Genomic DNA, 23,699 nt, shown 5'->3' on the forward strand with positions numbered 1-23,699 from the left:
TTATATATGTGTATACACATCTGTTTGTGTAAAATATATATATATTTCTCAAATTTGTCATGCAGGGTTTCCCATACATAGACCATTGTGTTGCGCAGCGCCACACAATGGATTCCTATCGCCACACAATCAGACTCGCGATTTTGAAAAAAAAAATTTCCGTTGCGTATCGTTCCGTTCATTCATAATGCTCTTTCTTCTCGTTCGCGTGCGCGCGCGCACACACAGACAGAGAGAGACGGAGAGGCGTGTACACAGGCCTGCCGTTGCACACATACCCGGACTGCAAGTAGGCCTGTTAGGCTAATTAAAAATAATGCAGCCTTCCCGATTCGCCTTCCAACCCCTTATTTTAAAAGGTAGCCTACGTCGTGCTTGTGATGAGCTTTATCATAGCTTTCGTGGCTTACATGAAACCGACATCCCTGAGCCAGGCTATAAATCAATTTTGATGCATACAGTAGCAGCTTGACGCGAGGAACCGGCCTTATTGCTTTATCCCGCTTCAGCATTCATGCAAGTTATTAATAATGGCTTGACAGTCACAATAAATAAGGATTTCCCACTAGCCTAAATAAAATGTTATACTCGCGGGAATGCCTAGTTGATACTATCTGAAGCATAAAATCTGAATATTTTAAGAAACATCTTTATTAGCTTTATTGGCGAAGTAGAATTGCGAGCGGGATTTCTCAGCTATGAATAGGGCAAGCACATAGAAATTCAGTATTCCTTTGTAATTTTTTTTTTGATGTAATGGAAATTTTTGGTGCTTTGATGATGAAGAAAATGTACTTTTTTATCCATAGATTAAAACAGACCTCAGGAATAGGCTCCAAGGGGAACACCTGGCAGCCTGCTTACAAATCTCCATAAATGGTCCCGAACCCAATGACTTCCCTTACGATAGGGCACTTGAGTTTTTTTTCAGGAAGCCACACAGAATTAAATGTTCTGATAGGGCGTGCAGGCTTTGCACCAATTAGGGTAATGCTTTTTCATTGTTGTTAGTTGCCTTGGTGTTACCTTAAGTGGTTTCTTACATCTAATTATGATATTTTATTTTATTATTTTGTTGTTACATTATACTATTTATTTCATTTTAGTATTGGTTGAGGCAAGTGTTGAGTTCAATATTTTAAAATACAAACCTCCAGCTTGTTTTTTACAATTTATTCCTTGAATGTCAACTAAAGAATGATTGAAAGATCGCCACCAAAAAGGCAAAAAACTAAACTTTAACTTCAATTTTGGTGAGTAATTTTCATAAATTTAAAAGACAGGTTTTCCACCAACATCAAGCCCAGCAAACTAATGGCCTGCCCTGTAATGTAAAGTTGGGTCGAGGAATGAAACCAGGCAGGGTTCTGGTAAAAATTGTTTTAGCTGTCTTCTCTTAAAGAACTTAAAATAATTTAGATTGAACTGAATAATCTCAAATGCTTCTTGTAGCTTTAAGATAGTCCCAGCAGGTGACTCTGGTGTGCGTTTGAACACCGCCCGCTGTAAACACTTTGCATACACCCCAATGACCAACTCCACTGACTGCCACGACACCACCGCACACGATTCCCTCATCGTCACAGTGGAGCACCACAAATTGCTACCTGGTCTGTGGGAAACACTGTCATGCATGGCTTTTAGCCTACTTGGCGTTGCACGCGTTGTCTGCTGTCAGCTCATGTACAGCTCAATTTCGTGGAATAACTTAAATGCACGTGTATTTAAGTTATTCCACGAAATCGAGTCGTACATGAGCTCATAGCCGACAACGCGCGCAACGCCAAGTAGGCTAAAAACCATGCATGACAAGATTGAGAAACAGAGAATTTATTTATTTATTGCAAATTTGATGAATAAAAACTTTTATACAAAACATCCGACAAAATAATTTCTGCTTAAAATGTAAACAAACTGGCAAAATGACAGTAGCAATTTGTGGAAAATGTGATAATTCTTGGGAGGGGGGAAAAAAGATGCGTTCTTATCAAATACTTTTATTCCATATTTTGTTACTTTTTTTGGGGGGGTTGTTTTGGAGTGGAGTTATTTCATCCTCGGTTGGTTCAGCAACACACTCCGCCATTTTGTTTTTCTCTATTTACAGTATGAGCTAATAGCCTAGTAGTAGAGTCGCCAATCAGAGCATGCAATTGCTCATCTCCGGTGAATTTGAATCATGCGTGTGCATGTGTGTTTTTGTTTTGCTCTTGCTGCTTCTTGTGTTGTCAGTGCACTGTTACAGCTAATCACTTTCGTTGTACTCTGTGCACTGACAAAATAAGGGGATTCTGATCTTGTTTCAGACTGACTGAAAAGCACCATCATGTCCGGTGGCAACAAAGCCATGGAGTTGCAAATGCAGATACGTCAAAATGCAGAGGATCTTCATAACTTTATGAAAGAGCTTGATAGTTGGGAAGAGGACATAAAGAAAAAAGATAAACAGCTTCGTGTAGGAAACCTAGAAGACCTTCAGGTGTGTAACTTCAATTTTATTTCCTTGACATTTAATGTTCATCTTGTACATAAAAGGAAATTTAAACTCCATAACAAACACCTTTTTAGCTCGTTGTTGTTGTTATTATTATTCAAAAGTTTAGTTGTAATTTAAAAAAAAAAAAAGCAGATTAAATATTACAAGGTCAAAACTGTCACACATTCCTGTGCCCACATAAACACACTAAGTGCTGCTTGCTCCTTCCCTTCTATTTCTGCTACCCATCTGACCTGGCTTTCTGAATGTTTTCTTCACACCACAGAAAACTCTTCCACCTGTAAGAAACAAGGATTACAAGAAGAAGCGCAAGGTCAGAAGTCAAGTCCCTGCTGAGAATGGTCAAGGGGAGGAGAAGCCAGTACAAAGAATAAAATCCTCCGACTACAAATCTTGGGACAAATTCGACGTGGTAATGCATTGCCATTGGTTTAGCTTCGAATTAAAGACGTGGAAGTTTTGGTGGTGTTGATTTTTCTAAATCATAATTGTATATTACAGGAGAATGCTCTTGAGGCACTGGACAAAGACATCAGCCCAGCTGAATCTAATGACTCAGACTCTGAGGAAGTGCAAGTGGACAGAGATTTAGCCATGAATGAGAAAGAGAAGGTAAAGATGACGTGAGGTTTGGATAGTTATTACATCTCATCTCATCTCATTATCTCTAGCCGCTTTATCCTGTTCTACAGGGTCGCAGGCAAGCTGGAGCCTATCCCAGCTGACTACGGGCGAAAGGCGGGGTACACCCTGGACAAGTCGCCAGGTCATCACAGGGCTGACACATAGACACAGACAACCATTCACACTCACATTCACACCTACGGTCAATTTAGAGTCACCAGTTAGCCTAACCTGCATGTCTTTGGACTGTGGGGGAAACCGGAGCACCCGGAGGAAACCCACGCGGACACGGGGAGAACATGCAAACTCCACACAGAAAGGCCCTCGCCGGCCACGGGGCTCGAACCCGGACCTTCTTGCTGTGAGGCGACAGCGCTAACCACTACACCACCGTGCCGCCTAGTTATTACATTTATTTTAAAACCTCATTCACAGAATTTAGGTGTTTAGAGCACATGAAATGCTGCATACAACCACGATTCCAAAAAAGTTGGGACAAAGTACAAATTGTAAATAAAAACAGAATGCAATGATGTGGAAGTTTCAAAATTCCATATTTTATTCAGAATAGAACCTAGATGACAAATGTTTAAACTGAGAAAATGTATCATTTAAAGAGAAAAATTAGGTGATTTTTAAATTTCATGACAACAACACATCTCAAAAAAGTTGGGACAAGGCCATGTTTACCACTGTGAGACATCCCCTTTTCTCTTTACAACAGTCTGTAAACGTCTGGGGACTGAGGAGACAAGTTGCTCAAGTTTAGGGATAGGAATGTTAACCCATTCTTGTCTGATGTAGGATTCTAGTTGCTCAACTGTCTTAGGTCTTTTTTGTCGTATCTTCCGTTTTATGATGCGCCAAATGTTTTCTATGGGTGAAAGATCTGGACTGCAGGCTGGCCAGTTCAGTACCCGGACCCTTCTTCTACGCAGCCATGATGCTGTAATTGATGCAGTATGTGGTTTGGCATTGTCATGTTGGAAAATGCAAGGTCTTCCCTGAAAGAGACGTCGTCTGGATGGGAGCATATGTTGCTCTAGAACCTGGATATACCTTTCAGCATTGATGGTGTCTTTCCAGATGTGTAAGCTGCCCATGCCACACACACTAATGCAACCCCATACCATCAGAGATGCAGGCTTCTGAACTGAGCGCTGATAACAACTTGGGTCGTCCTTCTCCTCTTTAGTCCGAATGACACGGCGTCCCTGATTTCCATAAAGAACTTCAAATTTTGATTCGTCTGACCACAGAACAGTTTTCCACTTTGCCACAGTCCATTTTAAATGAGCCTTGGCCCAGAGAAGACGTCTGCGCTTCTGGATCATGTTTAGATACGGCTTCTTCTTTGAACTATAGAGTTTCAGCTGGCAACGGCGGATGGCACGGTGAATTGTGTTCACAGATAATGTTCTCTGGAAATATTCCTGAGCCCATTTTGTGATTTCCAATACAGAAGCATGCCTGTATGTGATGCAGTGCCGTCTCAGGGCCCGAAGATCACGGGCACCCAGTATGGTTTTCCGGCCTTGACCCTTACACACGGAGATTCTTCCAGATTCTCTGAATCTTTTGATGATCTTATGCACTGTAGATGATATGTTCAAACTCTTTGCAATTTTACACTGTCGAACTCCTTTCTGATATTGCTCCGCTATTTGTCGGCGCAGAATTAGGGGGATTGGTGATCCTCTTCCCATCTTTACTTCTGAGAGCCGCTGCCACTCCAAGATGCTCTTTTTATACCCAGTCATGTTAATGACCTATTGCCAATTGACCTAATGAGTTGCAATTTGGTCCTCCAGCTGTTTCTTTTTTGTACCTTTAACTTTTCCAGCCTCTTATTGCCCCTGTCCCAACTTTTTTGAGATGTGTTGCTGTCATGAAATTTCAAATGAGCCAATATTTGGCATGAAATTTCAAACTGTCTCTCTTTCGACATTTGATATGTTGTCTATGTTCTATTGTGAATACAATATCAGCTTTTGAGATTTGTAAATTATTGCATTCCGTTTTTATTAGGGCCCGAGCCCTATGGGCGAAGGCCCTATTGTTCTTGTAAGAGTTCACTATTATTATTCTTCCGTCTTCTTCTTCTTCTTCTTCTTTATTTTTCTCCGCTGTTGGGCCATTTTCGGGGCACTTGCCATGGGCGAAAACGCATGAAATTTGGCACCAGTTCCGAGAATTGCCACCGCTACTCAGAACCAAAAGCCCAAACTTGGCCGGGGCTCAGGGCCTCTATAGCGCCCCCTAAGTCGTTGTGATTTTGGCCTCCTGCATTAAGGTGCCTGGTTGCCATGTAGTTTGTAGTAGTGGCATGCAATTTGGTACGCATATGTATCTCACTAAGCCGGACAAAAATGTAATGCCAATGCATTAGCCACGCCCAACAGGAAGTGAGGTAATTTCACTTTTGTGCAAAATGCATGGCCACGAAGACGGCGCAACTCCTCCTAGACCGTTCATAGGAATGTCACCAAAATTGATACACATCATCTACAGACATGGCTGACAGAAGTTACTAAATACGTTTCACGTTGGATAAACCGTTCAGAAGTTATACGTCAATCAATTTTCAATGCAAAATTTTACATGCTTAAAAATTCATAACAAATCTTCTAATTGCTCAAAACTGCTCATACTTCACACGCAAACCACTCATTGGGCTTCTGACATGTTACCCAATTTCTGTGATATTTCGCCACTGGGGGCGCTATTTTTGGGCAAAAAATCCAATCTTTCCTCAAATTTGGTCAAACTTCACGGCCACCCTCTTACTACCTCCCATGTCATGTATACCACATTTTGGGAATTTTCGTCCATGGGGGGCGCTGTTTTTGGCCGACGCAATTGCTCCAAAACGGGTTTTTGGTAAATAATTCCATAATGCTTTTCCTTCACACCACTACCTTGTGATAGTGCGTTGCTGTTGTAGACACTTATTTTTCCAACTCATAATCGCTCATGTACAGCATAGCGCCACCTTCTGACATGGGAAAAACCAAAAAATTTATTCTTCAAAAATCTATATCTCATCTTCTATTTACTCAATTCTCATCAAACTTCATACGCAAACTCTTCATAGCTCACCTGACGTGTACGCCAAATTTTGTGCACTTTCGCCCCTGGGGGTGCTGGTTATGGCAGAAATGATATTGCAGCTTCTGATTTGTCAAACTTGGCAAGCAACCTCTTTACAAGACCCTTATTGGGGCGCTTGCCATGGTCAACAACGCGCGAAATTTGGCTCCTTTTTCTTAGACTGCCACCGCTACTGAGAACCAGAAGCCCAGATCCAGGCGGGCCTCAGGGCCTCTATAGCGCCCCCCGAGCACCGTACAGTGCGAGACCCTATTGTTGCCATGTGTCCAATTCTGTGCTTTGTCGCCATTGTGGGAGTAATGTCTCTTGCCGAAGAAGCTGTGGAAGGTATTTCGCGGGGACGCATGCCCCCGCCCCCCCTTGGCCGCTGGCGCGAGGGCCCGTCGAGGCCGCTTGCGGCTTTAATTTACAATTTGTACTTTGTCCCAACTTTTTTGGAATCGGGGTTGTATGTGTAATATTAATTATAGAAATATAGCTGTTCTTGCAGTTTTTATTGTTCACTCTGACTAACTTCTAATGATGTTGTACATGCAGAGCAGTATACAAACTGATTATAAAAGTCACCAGGGTTTTTTTTTTCCCTGTTTTCTCAGGGCAACAAGTTTTTCAAAGATGGAAAGTATAATGATGCCATTGAGTGCTATACCAAAGGCATGAGTGCAGACCCATACAGCCCCGTTCTGCCCACAAACCGAGCAACCTGCTTCTTCAGACTTAAAAAGTAAGAATGTTGTGCTTTATACAGTTTGTTCTACATCAGCAGTTCTCACCTCCAGTCCTGAGGCCCTGTACAGTTTTCCCTGCTCTCAACACACCTGATTTAGCTCATGATGGTTTTGGGTTTAGTCATTTGCTTCTCAGGTATCTTGACATTCGGAAAAACTTCAGATTTTTCAAACTGTACCCTGTGTACTGTGTCCTTGGGACTGGGTTTAAAGGAGAACTGAAGTCATTTTTAAACTTGCTTTATTTCTTAATTAACGTGTTATTCAGTTACGTTTTTGGTTTTAGTAACCTTATATCGTGACTCGTATTGGCAACTAATTGCAATTAAATATTATACTTGTCGGCCTATTCAGTTTTTAGTCATGTTGACTTTAGTTCGTTTGGTCCACGGCAAGCGTTGCTTATCCACGTGATCTTCACGAAACTTGTGCGAGACTTCAAAACGTCAGGTGTCAGCGCCACCATTTTGAAAACTGTTTTCCAAACGAAATATTGCACAAAAACAAGTTTAAATGACGATTACTGCCTACTTTTTTTTCGAACTTTCCTGATTACTATCAAAACAAACAAAACTTCCGGCTTGATTACGTCAGCATTCGAAAGAGGGCGCGTGCGTCTTTTGACAACGTTGGCAGATGTTGGTCACTTTGATTTCCGCTGTACGTTTTACTTCCGTCCTACGATGTCTCACACAGGTCTCAACGAATCTCGTTTACGGCCATTGCTTTGACATATGGACTGATATATTACAGAGCATATTTCAAACACTCAACTTGCTATAGCAGCGACACAATAGCTATCAAAAATGCATTCCTATATTTAATAACATGAGAAGTAGAATTTTGATAAATTTTCCTTCAGTTCCCCTTTGATAACCCCTGTTCTGTGTCATTGTACTTGATAGGCATGTAACAATTTGCCCAGTTCACGACTCGAATCGAGTCGCAGTGTTGGGTTCACTATTCGATTTCCCCACAATGTTTTTTGAAATAATATTCAATAAAGAAAATTTTATTACTACAAAAGCAACATTTTCTTATTCTTTATCAACTTAAACATTCCTTTTGTTAAATTAAAAAAAGTATCTCATTTTCTTAATAAGCAACAATTATTTACCCGCATTTGTAAAGGTTGAAGTAAAATAAAATGGCATATTAACTAAAATATTCCTTTTAATAAAAATTAGTTAATAACAAATAGGTATTTTCTTTCTAAACTTTTATGAACATTTGTAATACCTCTATTCGCTTCCTTTTTCTTTCTTTCAGCAATCTGTAAAAAGAGAGCTCCGATTTCATGTTAAATCTGTACAGTCAATCACACAACAGCTCTTTCCCATTTTACATTTGTGTTTTCACAGCATTAGAGCTGCGCTACTTCTGCCTACTTTGAAGTCACACGCATTCCTGCTATTTTGTTATTGTACCCTCTGCTGTCTAAACAGTGCAGTGTTAAACAAAACGAGAAATAACGAACCGCAATTATTTCATTGATTCAAACTTGTGTCGCGATTTACATATCATAAACTTGACACGATATATGCCTATTACCTAATAACGTCTGGGTATATCAGTGCCTCGAAAACTATTATTGGGGGCTGGGCGTGTTTTCCCCTGCATCTGAGTGAAGGACGTGGGCTATTGCCAGTCTTGTCACGTGTTGGCGTATCAGACCCTGGACTAACACAGCCGCAATGGGTTCTGATTGGCTCGCTAACAGAGTAGATAGCTGTATGAGATGATAGAGAACTTCATATGACCAAACCAGGATAAAACTAGTTCATATCCATGTTTAGATCAATGATAGATTTAGAAGGACGTACTCAGCTGAGCAAACACAATACCAAGGACCTGTCAGATATTCTGAGTGACAAAATCATAAAATGAGCTCAAGCTAGAAAATTGTCCAGATCCTTCTACTGGTATATGTTGAGATCCAACGTGTCACGGCTTTATGCACCAAAATTCAAACAAGCCACAAAATTCTCATGAAAGTTATTACTGTATGCAGTTGTAAAGCTACTGTTGCTAATGCTTTATAATTGTTTATAAAGTTTTGATTTTGCCAGAATATTTAATTTCCCTCAGTCTGTTCCTTGTTTGAAGTCTTTGAATGTTGTAGGTATGCTGTTGCAGAGTCAGACTGTAACCTGGCCATAGCACTGGACAGCAAATACCTTAAAGCTTACAGCCGAAGAGGAGCTGCACGTTTTGCTCTAAAAAACCATCAAGGTGCTCTAGAAGGTGAGGGCACTGAACTAAATTAATGTGTTTTAAAGAGATGTTCTTATGTTTCCTGAATGTTGCTGTAATTCCAAAAGTTTTTGTGTTCTCTGAAGTCACTTATTGTAATTAAATGATGATTGATTGTAATCTTCATTTACAAGATTATGAAATGGTTCTGAAGTTGGATCCTGAGAACCTTGATGCTCAGAACGAGATAAAGAAACTGAATCAGGTTGGTTCCTGTTTTACAACTTCCTGTATTTTTGGTGTTAAAGGATGAAGCTTGAAGTTCTATTCCTTACTACAGTACCAGTTAAAAGTTTGTACACCCCTGCTCATTAATATACAGGGTTTTTTTTTTTTTTTTATTTCGAACATGTATAAAAAAAATGTATGTAACTATTTGTACATACAAAAGAAAGACAACGAGAAAGTGACAAAAATAAATAAATAACATAAAGAGCTAAGACATTACAATACACCGCACATTGTTCGAAAAAGGAGTGGGAGGAAGTACAATACTTTTTGAATTTCCCACCCCTTTTTAACTACCCGGAAATCCAAACTACATTAATACACCTATAAAAATATATACCATATATACACTTCATGAATATCTATATAAATATATAATTACGAAAATAAATATATACTACATAATATACACTCACTGGCCACTTTATTAGGTACATTTATACACCTGCTGTTTTATGCAGTTATCTAATCAACCAATCCCTTGACAGCAACACAATGCATAAAATCATACAGATACAAATCTTGCTTCAGTTAATGTTCACTTCAAGCATCAGAATGGGAAAAATTGTGGTCTCTGTGACTTTCACTGTGGCATGGGTGTTGGTGCCAGATGGACTGGTTTGAGTATTTCAGAAATTGCTGATCTCCTGGGGTTTTCACACATAACAGTCTCTAGAGTTGACACAAAATGGTGAGAAAAAAAACAAAACAAAAAAAACATTGAGTGAAAGACTATGATAGGAAATGCCTTTTTGATACGGGAGGTCAGAGGAAAATGGCCAGATTAGTTTGAGCTGCCAGGAAGGATATAGTAACTCATATAATCACTCTTTACAACCATGATGAGCAGAAAAGCATCTGAGCATGCAACAGCAGACCATACTGGATTCCACTCCTGCCAATCAAAAACAGGAATCCTTGGAATCAAGAACAAGTGTCTATTAAAGTGGCCGGTGAGTGTGTGTGTGTGTATATATATATATATATATATATATATATATATATATATATATATATACTTCATAAATATCTATATAAATATATAATTACAAAAATAAATATCTACTACATACCTATCCCTGTAAATATGAAGATATAAACTATCCCCATAAATAAATATATACCATATACTAAGTTAGTTCTAATGTAACAATCAACCCTATTCTATTTATCCCTCATCATCCTCCGTGAACATACTTCCTCTTCTATATACTTGTTTAAAAATATTTTTTGTACCTTTTTTTAAACAGATTTATATTTACACTTTGTTTTATTTCTGTCTCCAGTCTGTTCCATAAAGTTACCCCACAGCTTGATACGCACATGCTTTTCATATTTGTTTGAACCTTTGGTTTTTTTAAATTTAGGTCTCCCCTTAGATTATATCCCCCCTCTCTTTCACTAAACATTCCTTGTATATTTTTTGGCAATAGATTATTTCTCGCTTTATACATTATTTGTGCTGTTCTGAATTTGACCAGATCCATAAATTTCAACATGTCTGATTTTATGAATAGTGAGTTTGTGTGATCTCTGTATCCTGTTTTGTTTATTGTCCTTATTGCTCTTTTCTGTATTGTACATATCGGCTGCAGAGTGTATTTTTCTGTATTTTGACTACATTGTAGAACAATACTGAAGACCTCAAAACTATGAAATAACATGAATTTGTGGTAAATTTAAAAAAAGTGTTTTAAAAAAAAAACTCAGTGTTTGATATTTTAGATTCTTCAAAGTAAAGAGCGTTTACGTTGATGCTTTGTACACTATTGGTATTATCTTAATCAGCTTCATGAGGTTTTCACCTGGAATGCTTTTCAATTAACAGGTGTGTTAATTAGTAGATGAGTTTCTTGCCGCCTTAATGCGTTTGAGATCAAATAGTAAATAATAAAAATACAGTAAGTAGCCCTGTTCACACCACAACTGTAGTAATCCATATTATGTCAAGAACCACTCGATTAAGTAAAGAGAGACAACATCCATCATTACTTTAAAAGTCACTTCATGTCCTAATTAATAAGAATAAAGAAATACCATTGAATTCGAAGCTGTCCAAACTTTTGGCTGACACTGTATGTTCCATCACCCCTCAGGTTTTAGGATCCCAAAAGCAGGATGAAGGGCAGACTGAGAAGACAGTGGCTGAGGTGCCACTTATTGAGGCTGTAAAACCAAAACAGCTGGATACGGAACAGCAGAAAAGACAAGAGGCAGTGGTGCAAAAAGACTTGGTGAGCATATCCTCTGTTTTTTTTATTTATTATTATTATTATTATTATTATTATTATTTCAACACCACTACAAGATCATGTTTGCAAAATTGCGTACATTTAATTAGCAAACTCATTAAAAGTGAATTTGCTCTCTGATGTTCTTATAGGGCAATGCTTACTTTAAAGAAGGAAAATACGAGGTAGCTGTGGAGTGCTACACTAAAGGCATGGAGGCCGATGCCACAAATGTTCTGCTTGCTGCAAACAGGGCCATGGCAAACCTCAAACTTGAGAGGTACATTTTCTCATCTCATTATCTCTAGCCGCTTTATCCTGTTCTACAGGGTCGCAGGCAAGCTGGAGCCTATCCCAGCTGACTACGGGTGAAAGGCGGGGTACACCCTGGACAAGTCGCCAGGTCATCACAGGGCTGACACATAGACACAGACAACCATTCACACTCACATTCACACCTACGGTCAATTTAGAGTCACCAGTTAACCTAACCTGCATGTCTTTGGACTGTGGGGGAAACCGGAGCACCCGGAGGAAACCCACGCGGACACGGGGAGAACATGCAAACTCCGCACAGAAAGGCCCTCACCGGCCACGGGGCTCGAACCCGGACCTTCTTGCTGTGAGGCGACAGCGCTAACCACTACACCACCGTGCCGCCCAGGTACATTTTCATTTAATTTAAAAAAAAAAAAGGAAATAACATGAATATGTTAACAGTTTTTTACAGTCATAAGCAAGCTAATATCACCATAAATCACTGTTTCTCAAAGTGTGGTCCCCTCTGGTGGTCCACAAGTTGATATCATAAAATATCACGTTTTATCAGTGTTTCTCAAATTGCCTATGTGACTCCAGAAGCAAAGATACGAGTAGCACAAATTAGTTTTCTGTATTGAATTAAAGTCCTATGTAAATTCAAATAGTAGCTTTATTATTTGAATTTGTCTGACATTAAGCAAGCCAACAGTTTTGTGACACTACCTATAGCTACGTCAGTTTAGATTACACTTTCATATCAACATCACCTCTGAATGTGGAGGGAATGTGGAATGCAGAGAAACTGCGAGTAACCAAATTAGACTTTGCATCAAACTGTCAAAAAGATAAACGGATCGGTGGCTGAAGACCGGGTCAGTCAAAAGAAAAGCACAAGAAACATCTGACACGAGCAAGGACAGTGCAAAGACATGATGATTCTTTGCTTGAGAAAACAAAGCAGTGCAGCCGGATCAATGTGGCCCACAATATGAGATTAAAACTGTCCAGTTTGGAGCCAGACATTGCTTCACTGATGTATCAGAATAAGCAGCACCATTTTTCTTATTAAGAGGAGGACAACAATGAGTGAGTTGGCTGGACTATTTGTAAAACTGTAATTTCATTAGTGTGTAATTTGTAATATACTGTTGAAGTAGGCTCATTGTTTGTTTGGGGTTTTTTTGTGTGTTTTTTTTCAGAATATTTAGGGGGTTAGGTGGTCCGCAATTATTTTATTTTTTAAATGGATAAAGTGGTCCTTGGTCTGAAAAAGTTTGAGAAACACTGCCATAAATTAATAGAAAGACTCACAAGTGTGTGTCTGGGCAGGTATGCTGAGGCTGAAGAAGACTGCACCAAAGCAATTGCTCTGGATAACACCTACTCAAAAGCTTTTGCTCGACGTGGCACAGCCAGACTGGCTCTGGGAAGGCTTTCTGAAGCCAAAGCAGGTTAGAATTCATTCCGTCTATGTAATTCTTCAATAATACTCTATATCATGCTCTGAATAACATCAAACATGCCTACATTGTGCTTCCATTAGTATACAAATACATTAAAACCCCTGTTAACTTATTTTCATAATTGGCTTCTTACTGTTAGTAATAGCATCTGTGGTAAAGGTTACCATCCCCAAAAGAAATAGATATCTGAATTTGATTTTGTCTTATTTTCTTTTGGGCAGGACTGTAATATTTAAGTTATTCCACGTAATCAAATCCTACATGAGCTGATAGCCGACGAGACACGAAGCACCGAGTTGACTATAAGGCATATGTGACAAAATTAAGTGGAATAACTGTTTTATCATATTCACATTCACTGGACTTTGAGAAACGGAGCATTTTTATTGTTTTTTGCAAATTTTATAAATTAAAAACTTTTATACAAAACGTCCAACAAAATAATTTCCGCTTAGAATGTAAACAAACTGACAAAATGACAGTAGCAGTTTGTGAAAAATGCTATGATATTTCTTGAAAAATAAGAGAGACGTTCTTGCCATCAACTACTTTTATTCCATATTGTTGCTTTTTTTTCATATTTTTTGGGATTTTGTTTTCGAGTAGACTTTTTATTTCGTACTCGGTTGGTTCAGTAAAACGGTCTGCCATTTTCTTCTCCTTTAGGGTTTTTGGCTGGTGCCACCGACTGGGCTGGAGTGTGAAACAGGAGATATTGGGGGGGGGGAACTAATATTCTTTTAGCCATTTCTGTTTCTTTTAAATACTTGATAACAAAGTGATGTATCTGACTTGATGCGCGCTGCCTTTTTTTTCCTCTAATCACGGTATATGAGCTGATATCCTAGTAGTAGAGTAGCCAATCAGAGCGTGCGATTGCTTATGTCCAGTAAATGTGGATAGAATAAATTTGGTATATTTTATATTGTATATTGGTGAATTTTGTGTGTGTGTGTGTGTATACAGTCTCTGTGTCTGAGTGACTTGGAGTGAAACTTTGTCTAGAATTTAACAGTTTATATACAGTATTTAGCATAGAAGTGTGTATATGGTAATGATGGGCACTTCTGGCTCAGTAAATTTTAACGGCTATGCCTGGTACTATAAAAATGGAGGCAAGCTGCATTATGTCTAATTGACCACATTTTTATAATGTTTATTATTTATGCACTATATGGCCAAAGGTATGTGGACAGCTGACCTTCACACCCATATGTGGACCTTCTCTAAACAGTTGTCATAAATGTGAAAGCACACAATTGTATAGAATGCACAATTTGTATGCTGTTGTATTAAAAACTCCCTTTTAGTAGTACTAAGGGCCCCAAACCTTGTTCCAGCATAACAGTGCCCCTTTTTGCAAAGTGAGTGCCATGAAGACATGGTGTACCAAAGTTGGAATGGAAGAACTTGAGTGTCCTACACCGAGCCCTGACCGAACTCAACCCCACTGAACACCTTCGGGATAAGCTGGAACACCGACTGCACCATAGACCTCATCACCCAACATCAGTACCTGATCTTACTATAATGCTCTTGTAGCTGCATGATCACAAGTCCCCACAGATGCACCCCAAAATCTAGTGGAAAGCCTTCCCAGAAGAAAAGAGAGGGGGTTATTATAACAGCAAAGAGAGGACTAAATCTGGAATGGGATGTTCAACAAGCACGTATGGGTGTGATAGTCAGGAGTCCACATTCTTGGCCATCGAGTTCACAACACAATATAGTATTATGATATTAATGGTGATGCCATTATTTATTCTCTGTAGATTTTGAGCAGCTTCTGAAGCTGGAACCAGGAAACAAGCAAGCGATGAACGAGCTCAAAAAACTTAACATGGTAAACACAGTGCAAAGAAGTATCGAACAGTAGTAATTATTATTTAACAGTATTTGGACTGCATTGTGATTAACACTGATGCTGAGATGCCAGAATAATGACAGTACAACCCAACCCAAGCACTCTTAAAAATTGTATGATTTTGTTTTATTCTTCAGTTGCAGTCATTACAATGAAAATCTCAATAACCGAAAAAGTGAAATGCTTCCTTTTGTTAATAAGAACATTTAAAGCCATTACCTAGGGCTTTTTCAAGCCTCATTGGAAGTTTATTTCTACCAACCAGGATCTTGATAAATGTGTAATAAATTGGTTGTATATTATTCAGGAGATGATGCCTACTGGGCTGCAACAAGCAGATGATATACCAAGAAGAACAGTTCAGCCAATCGACAAACCAGAACACCTCAGATCCACAGTAAATCTCCATTGATCTCAAATTTGTTGTGGTTTAGCAGCTTTTGTACAACCCCGATTCCAAAAAAGTTGGGACAAAGTACACATTGTAAATAAAAACAGAATGCAATGATGTGGAAGTTTCAAAATTCCATATTTTATTCAGAATAGAACCTAGATGACATATCAAATGTTTAAACTGAGAAAATGTATCATTTAAAGAGAAAAATTAGGTGATTTTAAATTTCATGACAACAACACATCTCAAAAAAGTTGGGACAAGGCCATGTTTCCCACTGTGAGACATCCCCTTTTCTCTTTACAACAGTCTGTAAACGTCTGGGGACTGAGGAGACAAGTTGCTCAAGTTTAGGGATAGGAATGTTAACCCATTCTTGTCTAATGGAGGATTCTAGTTGCTCAACCGTCTTAGGTCTTTTTTGTCGTATCTTCCGCTTTATGATGCACCAAATGTTTTCTGTGGGTGAAAGATCTGGACTGCAGGCTGGCCAGTTCAGTACCCGGACCCTTCTTCTACGCAGCCATGATGCTGTAATTGATGCAGTATGTGGTTTGGCATTGTCATGTTGGAAAATGCAAGGTCTTCCCTGAAAGAGACGTCGTCTGGATGGGAGCATATGTTGTTCTAGAACCTGGATATACCTTTCAGCATTGATGGTGTCTTTCCAGATGTGTAAGCTGCCCATGCCACACACACTAATGCAACCCCATACCATCAGAGATGCAGGCTTCTGAACTGAGCGCTGATAACAACTTGAGTCATCCTTCTCCTCTTTAGTCCGAATGACACGGCGTCCCTGATTTCCATAAAGAACTTCAAATTTTGATTCGTCTGACCACAGAACAGTTTTCCACTTTGCCACAGTCCATTTTAAATGAGCCTTGGCCCAGAGAAGACGTCTGCGCTTCTGGATCATGTTTAGATACGACGACTTCTTTGAACTATAGAGTTTTAGCTGGCAACGGCGGATGGCACGGTGGATTGTGTTCACAGATAATGTTCTCTGGAAATATTCCTGAGCCCATTTTGTGATTTCCAATACAGAAGCATGCCTGTATGTGATGCAGTGCTGTCTAAGGGCCCGAAGATCACGGGCACCCAGTATGGTCTTCCGGCCTTGACCCTTACGCACAGAGATTCTTCCAGATTCTCTGAATCTTTTGATGATATTATGCACTGTAGATAATGTGTTCAAATTCTTTGCAATTTTACACTGTCGAACTCCTTTCTGATATTGCTCCACTATTTGTCGGCGCAGAATTAGGGGGATTGGTGATCCTCTTCCCATCTTTACTTCTGAGAGCCGCTGCCACTCCAAGATGCTCTTTTTATACCCAGTCATGTTAATGACCTATTGCCAATTGACCTAATGAGTTTCAGTTTGGTCCTCCAGCTGTTCCTTTTTTATACCTTTAACTTTTCCAGCCTCTTATTGCCCCTGTCCCAACTTTTTTGAGATGTGTTGCTGTCATGAAATTTCAAATGAGCCAATATTTGGCATGAAATTTCAAAATGTCTCACTTTCGACATTTGATATGTTGTCTATGTTCTATTGTGAGTACAATATCAGTTTTTGAGATTTGTAAACTATTGCATTCCGTTTTTATTTACAATTTGTTCTTTGTCCCAACTTTTTTGGAATTGGGGTTGTAGATAAAGAAATAAAACCCTATAGGTTGTTTTATTCAGAAAGGCTTTTTCAGTCAACATCCTTAATTTAATGCTTTTATTTATAACTGTACTGATTGAATCAGTTTCAGGTAAACACTTTTTGTAGGAGACAGCCTATATTAGCGTGAGCTGATGAAACCTGTATTTGCTCTTGTGCTACAGAAGCCAATGAGAAGAATAGAGATTGAGGAAGTTGGTGGAAAGCTCACGTCTATAGCCGAACCTCAGAGTCTCACTGCCAAGGCAAGCTCTTCAAGGTCTGAGACATTATCCAGCTCATCAGATAGAGGGAGGAAATGTGAGGCCTCTCCATGCTTATCCTTCCCTTTTGCTAAGATCCAGAAGATAGAGGAACTATCACAGCCTCCATCAGAACGACCAGCCAAGTAAGTCCATACCACACAGTTCTTATCCAGAGTTTTTATTATGGTCAAGATCAATACCTTCAGAGCCTGAGTATCTACTCACTCAAGTACTCTCCAGGAAAGCATCTTTCTTGACCTGACCCATCATGTTGTCCAGCAGCTCAAAGAGATGTTCAGTGGTTTTGGAGATTTCATCTTCATGCACTTGTCTGGCTTCTGTTTAACTGATTCAAATTACAGACGTTCACTGAATTGTTTACTAATGCACCTAAGAGTGTACAGAAGTGTGACATAATAAAGCAAACACCAATAGAGCGTGTCCTATTAAGGAGTTTGGCCACTGTCATCTGCAAGAACAGCTTCAGTGTGCCAGGGGACAAAGAAAACTCCCAGAGACTGTATTAGAAGAATAAACACCATTCTACTAAAAGATATTACCTCAGCTGGTGTTTTTATGATGATGGTGGTGGAGGTCATTAACACGATGGACCAAAAACGTTCAGTTGGGTTGAAATCTGGTGACTGTGTTTGCCACAGCATACGACTTGCATCATTTTTATACTCTTCAAGCTACACTCACCGGCCACTTTAATAGGGACTTGTTCTTGAGTCTAAGACTCCTGTTCTTGGCTGGCAGGAGTGGAACCCAGTGTGATCATCTGCTGTTGCATGCTGAGATGCTTTCTGCTCACCACAGTTGTAAAGAGTGATTTGATTTGAGTTACTGTCTTTCATGGCAGCTTGAACCAATCTGTCCATTTTCTTCTGACTTAACAACAACAAGGTGTTTCCACCCGCAGAACTCACTCACTTACATAGTGTTTTTTGTTTTTCACACCATTCTGTGTAAACTCTAGAGACGTACGTGTGTGTGTGAGAGAGAAAACCTCAGGAGATCAGCAGTTTCTGAAATACTCAAACCAGTCCATCTGGCTCAAACCAACACCCATGCCACAGTGAAAGTCACACTTTATCACAATTTTCCCATTCTGATGTTTGAAGTGAACATTAACTAAAGCTCTTGATTTGTATCTGCGTGATTTGATGTATTGTGCTGCTGTCAAAGGATTGGCTGATTTAGAGAAATGCATCAAACAGCAGGTGTGTGGGCGTTTCTAATAACATGGCTGGTGAGTGAGCCCTCGTGCCCTGTGGATGGGAGCATTGTCATATGTGAAGACCACTTCCACTCCCATGGTGATCAGTCAGAAGAACTTTATATTGATTTGCAGTGACCCCTCTAAGGGGATAAGTCAACACACAGACACACGCACACTGTACCTTTTTAGATGTTTGACTCGTGTTGAACAACCAGCTCAGTTGAACTTGGTTTTTAATTGCTGTATTTCAGAGACCCAGATGGAGAATTCTTTGGAAAACAAAACGTATTGCACAAAAAGGAAACCGTGCCTGGTAAAACAGACCAATCATTACCTGCCTCTTCAGTCCAGGTTGAAGTGATTCCGCCACCCCCCATTTACAGCTTCCAGCTAGAAGTAGATCTAAGGAGGCTCAGTAATCACCCTGAACTTGCCTACCAGTATTTAAAGGTAGATGCTGCTTGTTATTGTTTAAGGCCCTGTCCACACGGCAACGGATTCAGGTGAATCTGATAAAATTGTTTATCGTTTTGGCCTGGCGTCCACACGGCACCAGCGTTTTGGGTGCCCCAAAACGAAATCTTTTGAGAACGGGTTCCAGAGTGGAAAAATCTGGCAACGGCGCCGTTGCAAAGTCGTCTGGATGAGTAGAACGGATTTGTTTACGATGACATCACAACCACGTGACTGTCAGTGCTTCACGCCGGGTAGAAGTGTAACGAACTCGATGCGAGTTGTCAACAAATCCTATAACTTGGTTCATGAAACGCGCTTACAAAATATTTTCACTGTGAATATTTGTCATGGTGCAAAGTGAGAGAGAGAGTGAGAGAATAGCCCTTAGGGCAGAGTCTTTAGTCCAAACACTGCGGAAGCAGTACCAAACCGCGCACCGCCCGTGCGCTTTCCAAAAACAAAAACAATCCCGCCAGCAAAAATAGGGGGAAAAAAAGGAGCGATCTCACTTCTTCAGATGTTGGTTTAAGTCCGACAATACATTCCTCAAAAAGGGCGTAGAAGAACAAAGTAATCCATCAACGTGTAGCATTCAATTTATTCCGGACCATTAAAGAATTCTGGAGGATATCAGAATGTTGGCGTACCGGCTTCCATCTACCCCCATTCATTCCTCTTTCCGCGTCTTTTGTTTTACGCTACTGATTAATAATCAAAACTTTATGTGGCTAATGCTACAGAAGAAGGGGTTTATGCGCATGCGTCTTCTTCTATTGTTCTGGTGTCTCCGATGGGACCATCTTACAGCGCACGTAGAGGTGTGGCATGTGTATTGCATCGTTTTCAGCAAGCGTTGCGTTGCCATATGTACCTGAAATTTTACTGATCCGTTGCCCATGTGGACGCGATATTTAAAAAAAAAAAAATCTTGTTGTTGTGTGGATGTAGCCTAAAACTAATATAATTTTATGTACATGCAGTACAATTCTGTTACATTGTGTCTCTTATGATGGTCTTGTTTTATTTCAGCAAATTCAGCCTGATGCTTTTCAAACGATTTTCCAAGACTTTCTGGAGCCTGAGCTACTTAACAAGATATTGAAAGTGCTTCATAGATTTTACATCAAGTAAGTTGAATTCAAATGGTCCAAACACACATACAGCAACATATTCTAATCCTGCAGATATCTCTACAGTGTACTATGTTCTTGATCTCGTGCTATCTTCTGACAGTGGTGTATTATATATGGTTATCACTCCTTTTATAATACTTTCCCATTACTAATTTTCTCACAAATACACTCCTCTAATACTTTCTTGTCCTTATGTATTCTTCAGAAATGAGGACCCATCAGTCATATTGGCCATCCTGAAAAGCTTGTCAAGTGCGGGAAGATTTGACATAGCTGTTATGCTTATGTCGTCCGCTGAAAAGCAAGGTGTGTGCTCTCTCTCTTGATTCACCAGGATATTTTGTTTAGTTTTTTCTAGCTTACCTCTGGATTGTATCTATTAGCAGTACATGGTAGTGAATTGTTCCTCACATAGCCAGTCTCCTCTTAAATGAATGTTCTGGAAATCCTCTAGAAGTCTCATCACTTATCATTAGTAGCTGGTTACATGGTTTGAACTGATGGCTCAAAAGTTTTCCAAATTTTTGAATCTAAAAAATTAGAATTTGAAGGTTTGAAATGCTATGAATGATAGCTGGCAAAAGACAAGCAACTGTTTGCATTACACTGCAACCCTGCTATAATTAACTCTTTCTACTATTAACTTTTGCATATAATCAACTAACTTCGTGTCCCGCACCTTTAATGACAATGAGTCGGAGTCTTCAAAAAAAAATAAAAAATCACTGAGCCATGCATTCCTCTTCCCACCAGAGACAGACAATAAGTAATCAAGTCCGCAGTCAAATTAACAATACGTGTTAACGCCATCAAATAAAGGCTTAACAAACCTCACTTGGGTATCAGTCACTAACAATTATCAAGAATGGCAATCACTGACTTCAAAAAAATCCCTTAAAAGGACCTTATGTTTCAAGCTAAAAGTAGTTTTAATCGAGTCTTTACTCTGTAAGCACTGTTATCGTGGCTACTTGTAAACGTAAGATACTCTCCATCTGTCAGAAAATGCAGGCAATAGACGGATGTAATCCCTGGAAGAGTTTTATTGTTGAAAAACACGCTGGCAAACAGATTGAAATCAGTGATCAAAAATTAGTGTCAAGAAACAAGCAATGGTCAAGCAAAGCACAGACAGGGTATCAAATAGAGACAAAGGGCAAAATACAAACTGGAGTCAGAAACCAGAATATCAACAGTGCTACAAAAGGCTGGGTGACGTGAGACACAAGGTACAGCGTGTACACTCAAAGTCTGTGTGTAGTGAGAGTCCTTATAAGTGCTGTGATTGTGCTCCAGTATGGAACAGGTGCATGGTAATTAGTCCTAATGGTGCTGCGCGCATGTACGTGAGTAGCAGTTCGAGGCATGACGCCATCGAAGACAAACTTCATATCCTGGACCATCTATAGCATGGTGAGAAAACAAATTTGTCGAAAGAATATGATGTACCGAAAAATTCAGTTTCAACTTTTTAAGAAAGAGTTCAGAGACTTCATCCATAACTGCAGTTAGCATGATGGGCTGAAAAGAAAGAAGATGCAGCAAGCAAATGATGGCAAGTGTAACTTCTTTGCTTTACTTAAGAATTATTTCCTTTATGTCATAAATATGTAAGTGAATTAAGTGTAAATATAAGATGAACACAGTTGGTCTTGTTTTACCTAAGAAAATGTGTTTGGTGTAGCAAGTGGGTCCATTTCAGTATTGCAAACTTTTTTTTTTTGGTATAACAAACTATTTGGACGTCCCCCAAGGAGTTCGTTATAGCGGGGTTGTAATGTACCTGCCTTCGTATGTGGAACCCTGACAGGCTCAAAATTTACTAATGAGATCCTCCTTTTTTTTTTTTTTTAATTTAATAAATCGTACAGGCAATGTGCTGCAGTTGTGTATATTTTGTGTTCATTAAGTCTAAATACACATTATTAGTGGGTTTTAATTGAGTGTTTGCTTCTTTCATCTAATCTTTAGCCATGAAGGTAAAGCGGTTTGACAAGGTGCAAAAAGAGTCCAATTTCCACTCCGGTGCTCATGTCTCTAGTCGACGTTCATGCTGAGGGGCTATCCTCAGACAACAGTACTGACACAGACCATGGTTCTGTGGTACTGGCATATGTGCATCGTGTGTTCATACTGGTCATTTTATTAGACACACCTACCTTCTTGGTGCACTTTATCACACCAGCACCACATACAGTATCATGGTACTGTCAGTGCTGTGCTGAGAATTATCCACTGCCAAATATCTTGACCAGTGGTGGTCATATGGTTGTCAGGGAAAGCCATGGCTTAAAGGTTAGAGAAGCAGCTTTGGGACCAAAAGGTTGCTGGTTTGATTCCCTGGACTAGCAGGAATGGCTGAAGTGCCCTTGAGCAAGGCACCTAACCCCCAACTGCTCCCCAGGCTACTCTGGATATGTTGTACATCACTCTGGATAAGAGCATCTGCTAAATGCCCGTAATGTGTGTGGAGTAGACAAATTGTGGATAGTAACAACAGCTGGGCCACAATCAGTAATTGTACACACATACTATATCACCAAAAGTTTGTGGACAGCAGACCATCACAGCCATACGTTCTCACCCTGAACTGTTGCCACAGTGTTTGAAGCATTACAATTTCCCTTCATCGGCTATCCATCACTAGCGATGATAACTGCTTCGTTAGGATGTACAGAAACGCAGATGGGCTGCGAGGCCCGCAACAGAGTCATTCGCAATGGTGGCACAAACAGCCTGGCTGAGCTGTCATGGAATGACTGGCTTCATTAGCCCTTGTATGTTAGCAACTTCCAGCTTCTCAGACCTGCTGCTGTTGCATTTACTCCATCACCACAGGGCTTTCTTACTTTCCTTTCCTAATGAAGCGCCTTGCACAGTATGGTATGAAAAATGGTATTGTGCCCCCTTCATGTTGTCTCTCTGGACCTCCAGACCTGATGCCAGGTGGTGCACAAAAATTGCCACAGACCTACCTGATGGGTATGGAAGTTGCCCCACAGTGACTGCTGACTTGCTGAGTGATGCCATCCGTTGGCCATTTAAGTGGCTCTTCCGCATGCCATCTGGTGGTGTGCCATTGACCCTGTTGGGTTCATCTGTTACAATGCACTGAAAAGCACCCTGCTGCCAGCGCCTTATTGGTAATGTACTATTTAACCCATACAGTGGTGCTTGAAAGTTTGTGAACCCTTTAGAATTTTCTATATTTCTGCATAAATATGACCTAAAACATCAGATTTTCACACAAGTCCTAAAAGTAGATAAAGAGAACCCAGTTAAACAAATGAGACAAATATTATACTTGGTCATTTATT

At 39.8% G+C, this 23,699-nt stretch overlaps 1 protein-coding gene across 4 annotated transcripts in view; it reads left to right on the forward strand.

The window, feature by feature from the left end:
• Window positions 1-23,699, forward strand: part of rpap3 (RNA polymerase II associated protein 3) — a 66,771-nt gene that overhangs the window by 40,243 nt on the left and 2,829 nt on the right. For all 4 annotated transcript variants that reach the window (XM_060902892.1, XM_060902894.1, XM_060902895.1 and 1 more), the window contains exons 2-16: window positions 2,307-2,479; window positions 2,763-2,909; window positions 2,999-3,109; window positions 6,829-6,956; window positions 9,083-9,204; window positions 9,348-9,418; window positions 11,538-11,675; window positions 11,825-11,952; window positions 13,263-13,384; window positions 15,169-15,239; window positions 15,568-15,657; window positions 17,491-17,714; window positions 19,045-19,243; window positions 20,279-20,376; window positions 20,588-20,688. In XM_060902892.1, coding sequence (XP_060758875.1) covers window positions 2,327-2,479; window positions 2,763-2,909; window positions 2,999-3,109; window positions 6,829-6,956; window positions 9,083-9,204; window positions 9,348-9,418; window positions 11,538-11,675; window positions 11,825-11,952; window positions 13,263-13,384; window positions 15,169-15,239; window positions 15,568-15,657; window positions 17,491-17,714; window positions 19,045-19,243; window positions 20,279-20,376; window positions 20,588-20,688 — 1,903 coding nt within the window. In that variant the 5' untranslated portion in view covers window positions 2,307-2,326. The remainder of the gene's footprint in view (window positions 1-2,306; window positions 2,480-2,762; window positions 2,910-2,998; window positions 3,110-6,828; window positions 6,957-9,082; window positions 9,205-9,347; window positions 9,419-11,537; window positions 11,676-11,824; window positions 11,953-13,262; window positions 13,385-15,168; window positions 15,240-15,567; window positions 15,658-17,490; window positions 17,715-19,044; window positions 19,244-20,278; window positions 20,377-20,587; window positions 20,689-23,699) is intronic.

This window comes from Neoarius graeffei, chromosome 21 (genome assembly GCF_027579695.1).
Source record: "Neoarius graeffei isolate fNeoGra1 chromosome 21, fNeoGra1.pri, whole genome shotgun sequence".
Classification (NCBI taxonomy): domain Eukaryota; kingdom Metazoa; phylum Chordata; class Actinopteri; order Siluriformes; family Ariidae; genus Neoarius; species Neoarius graeffei.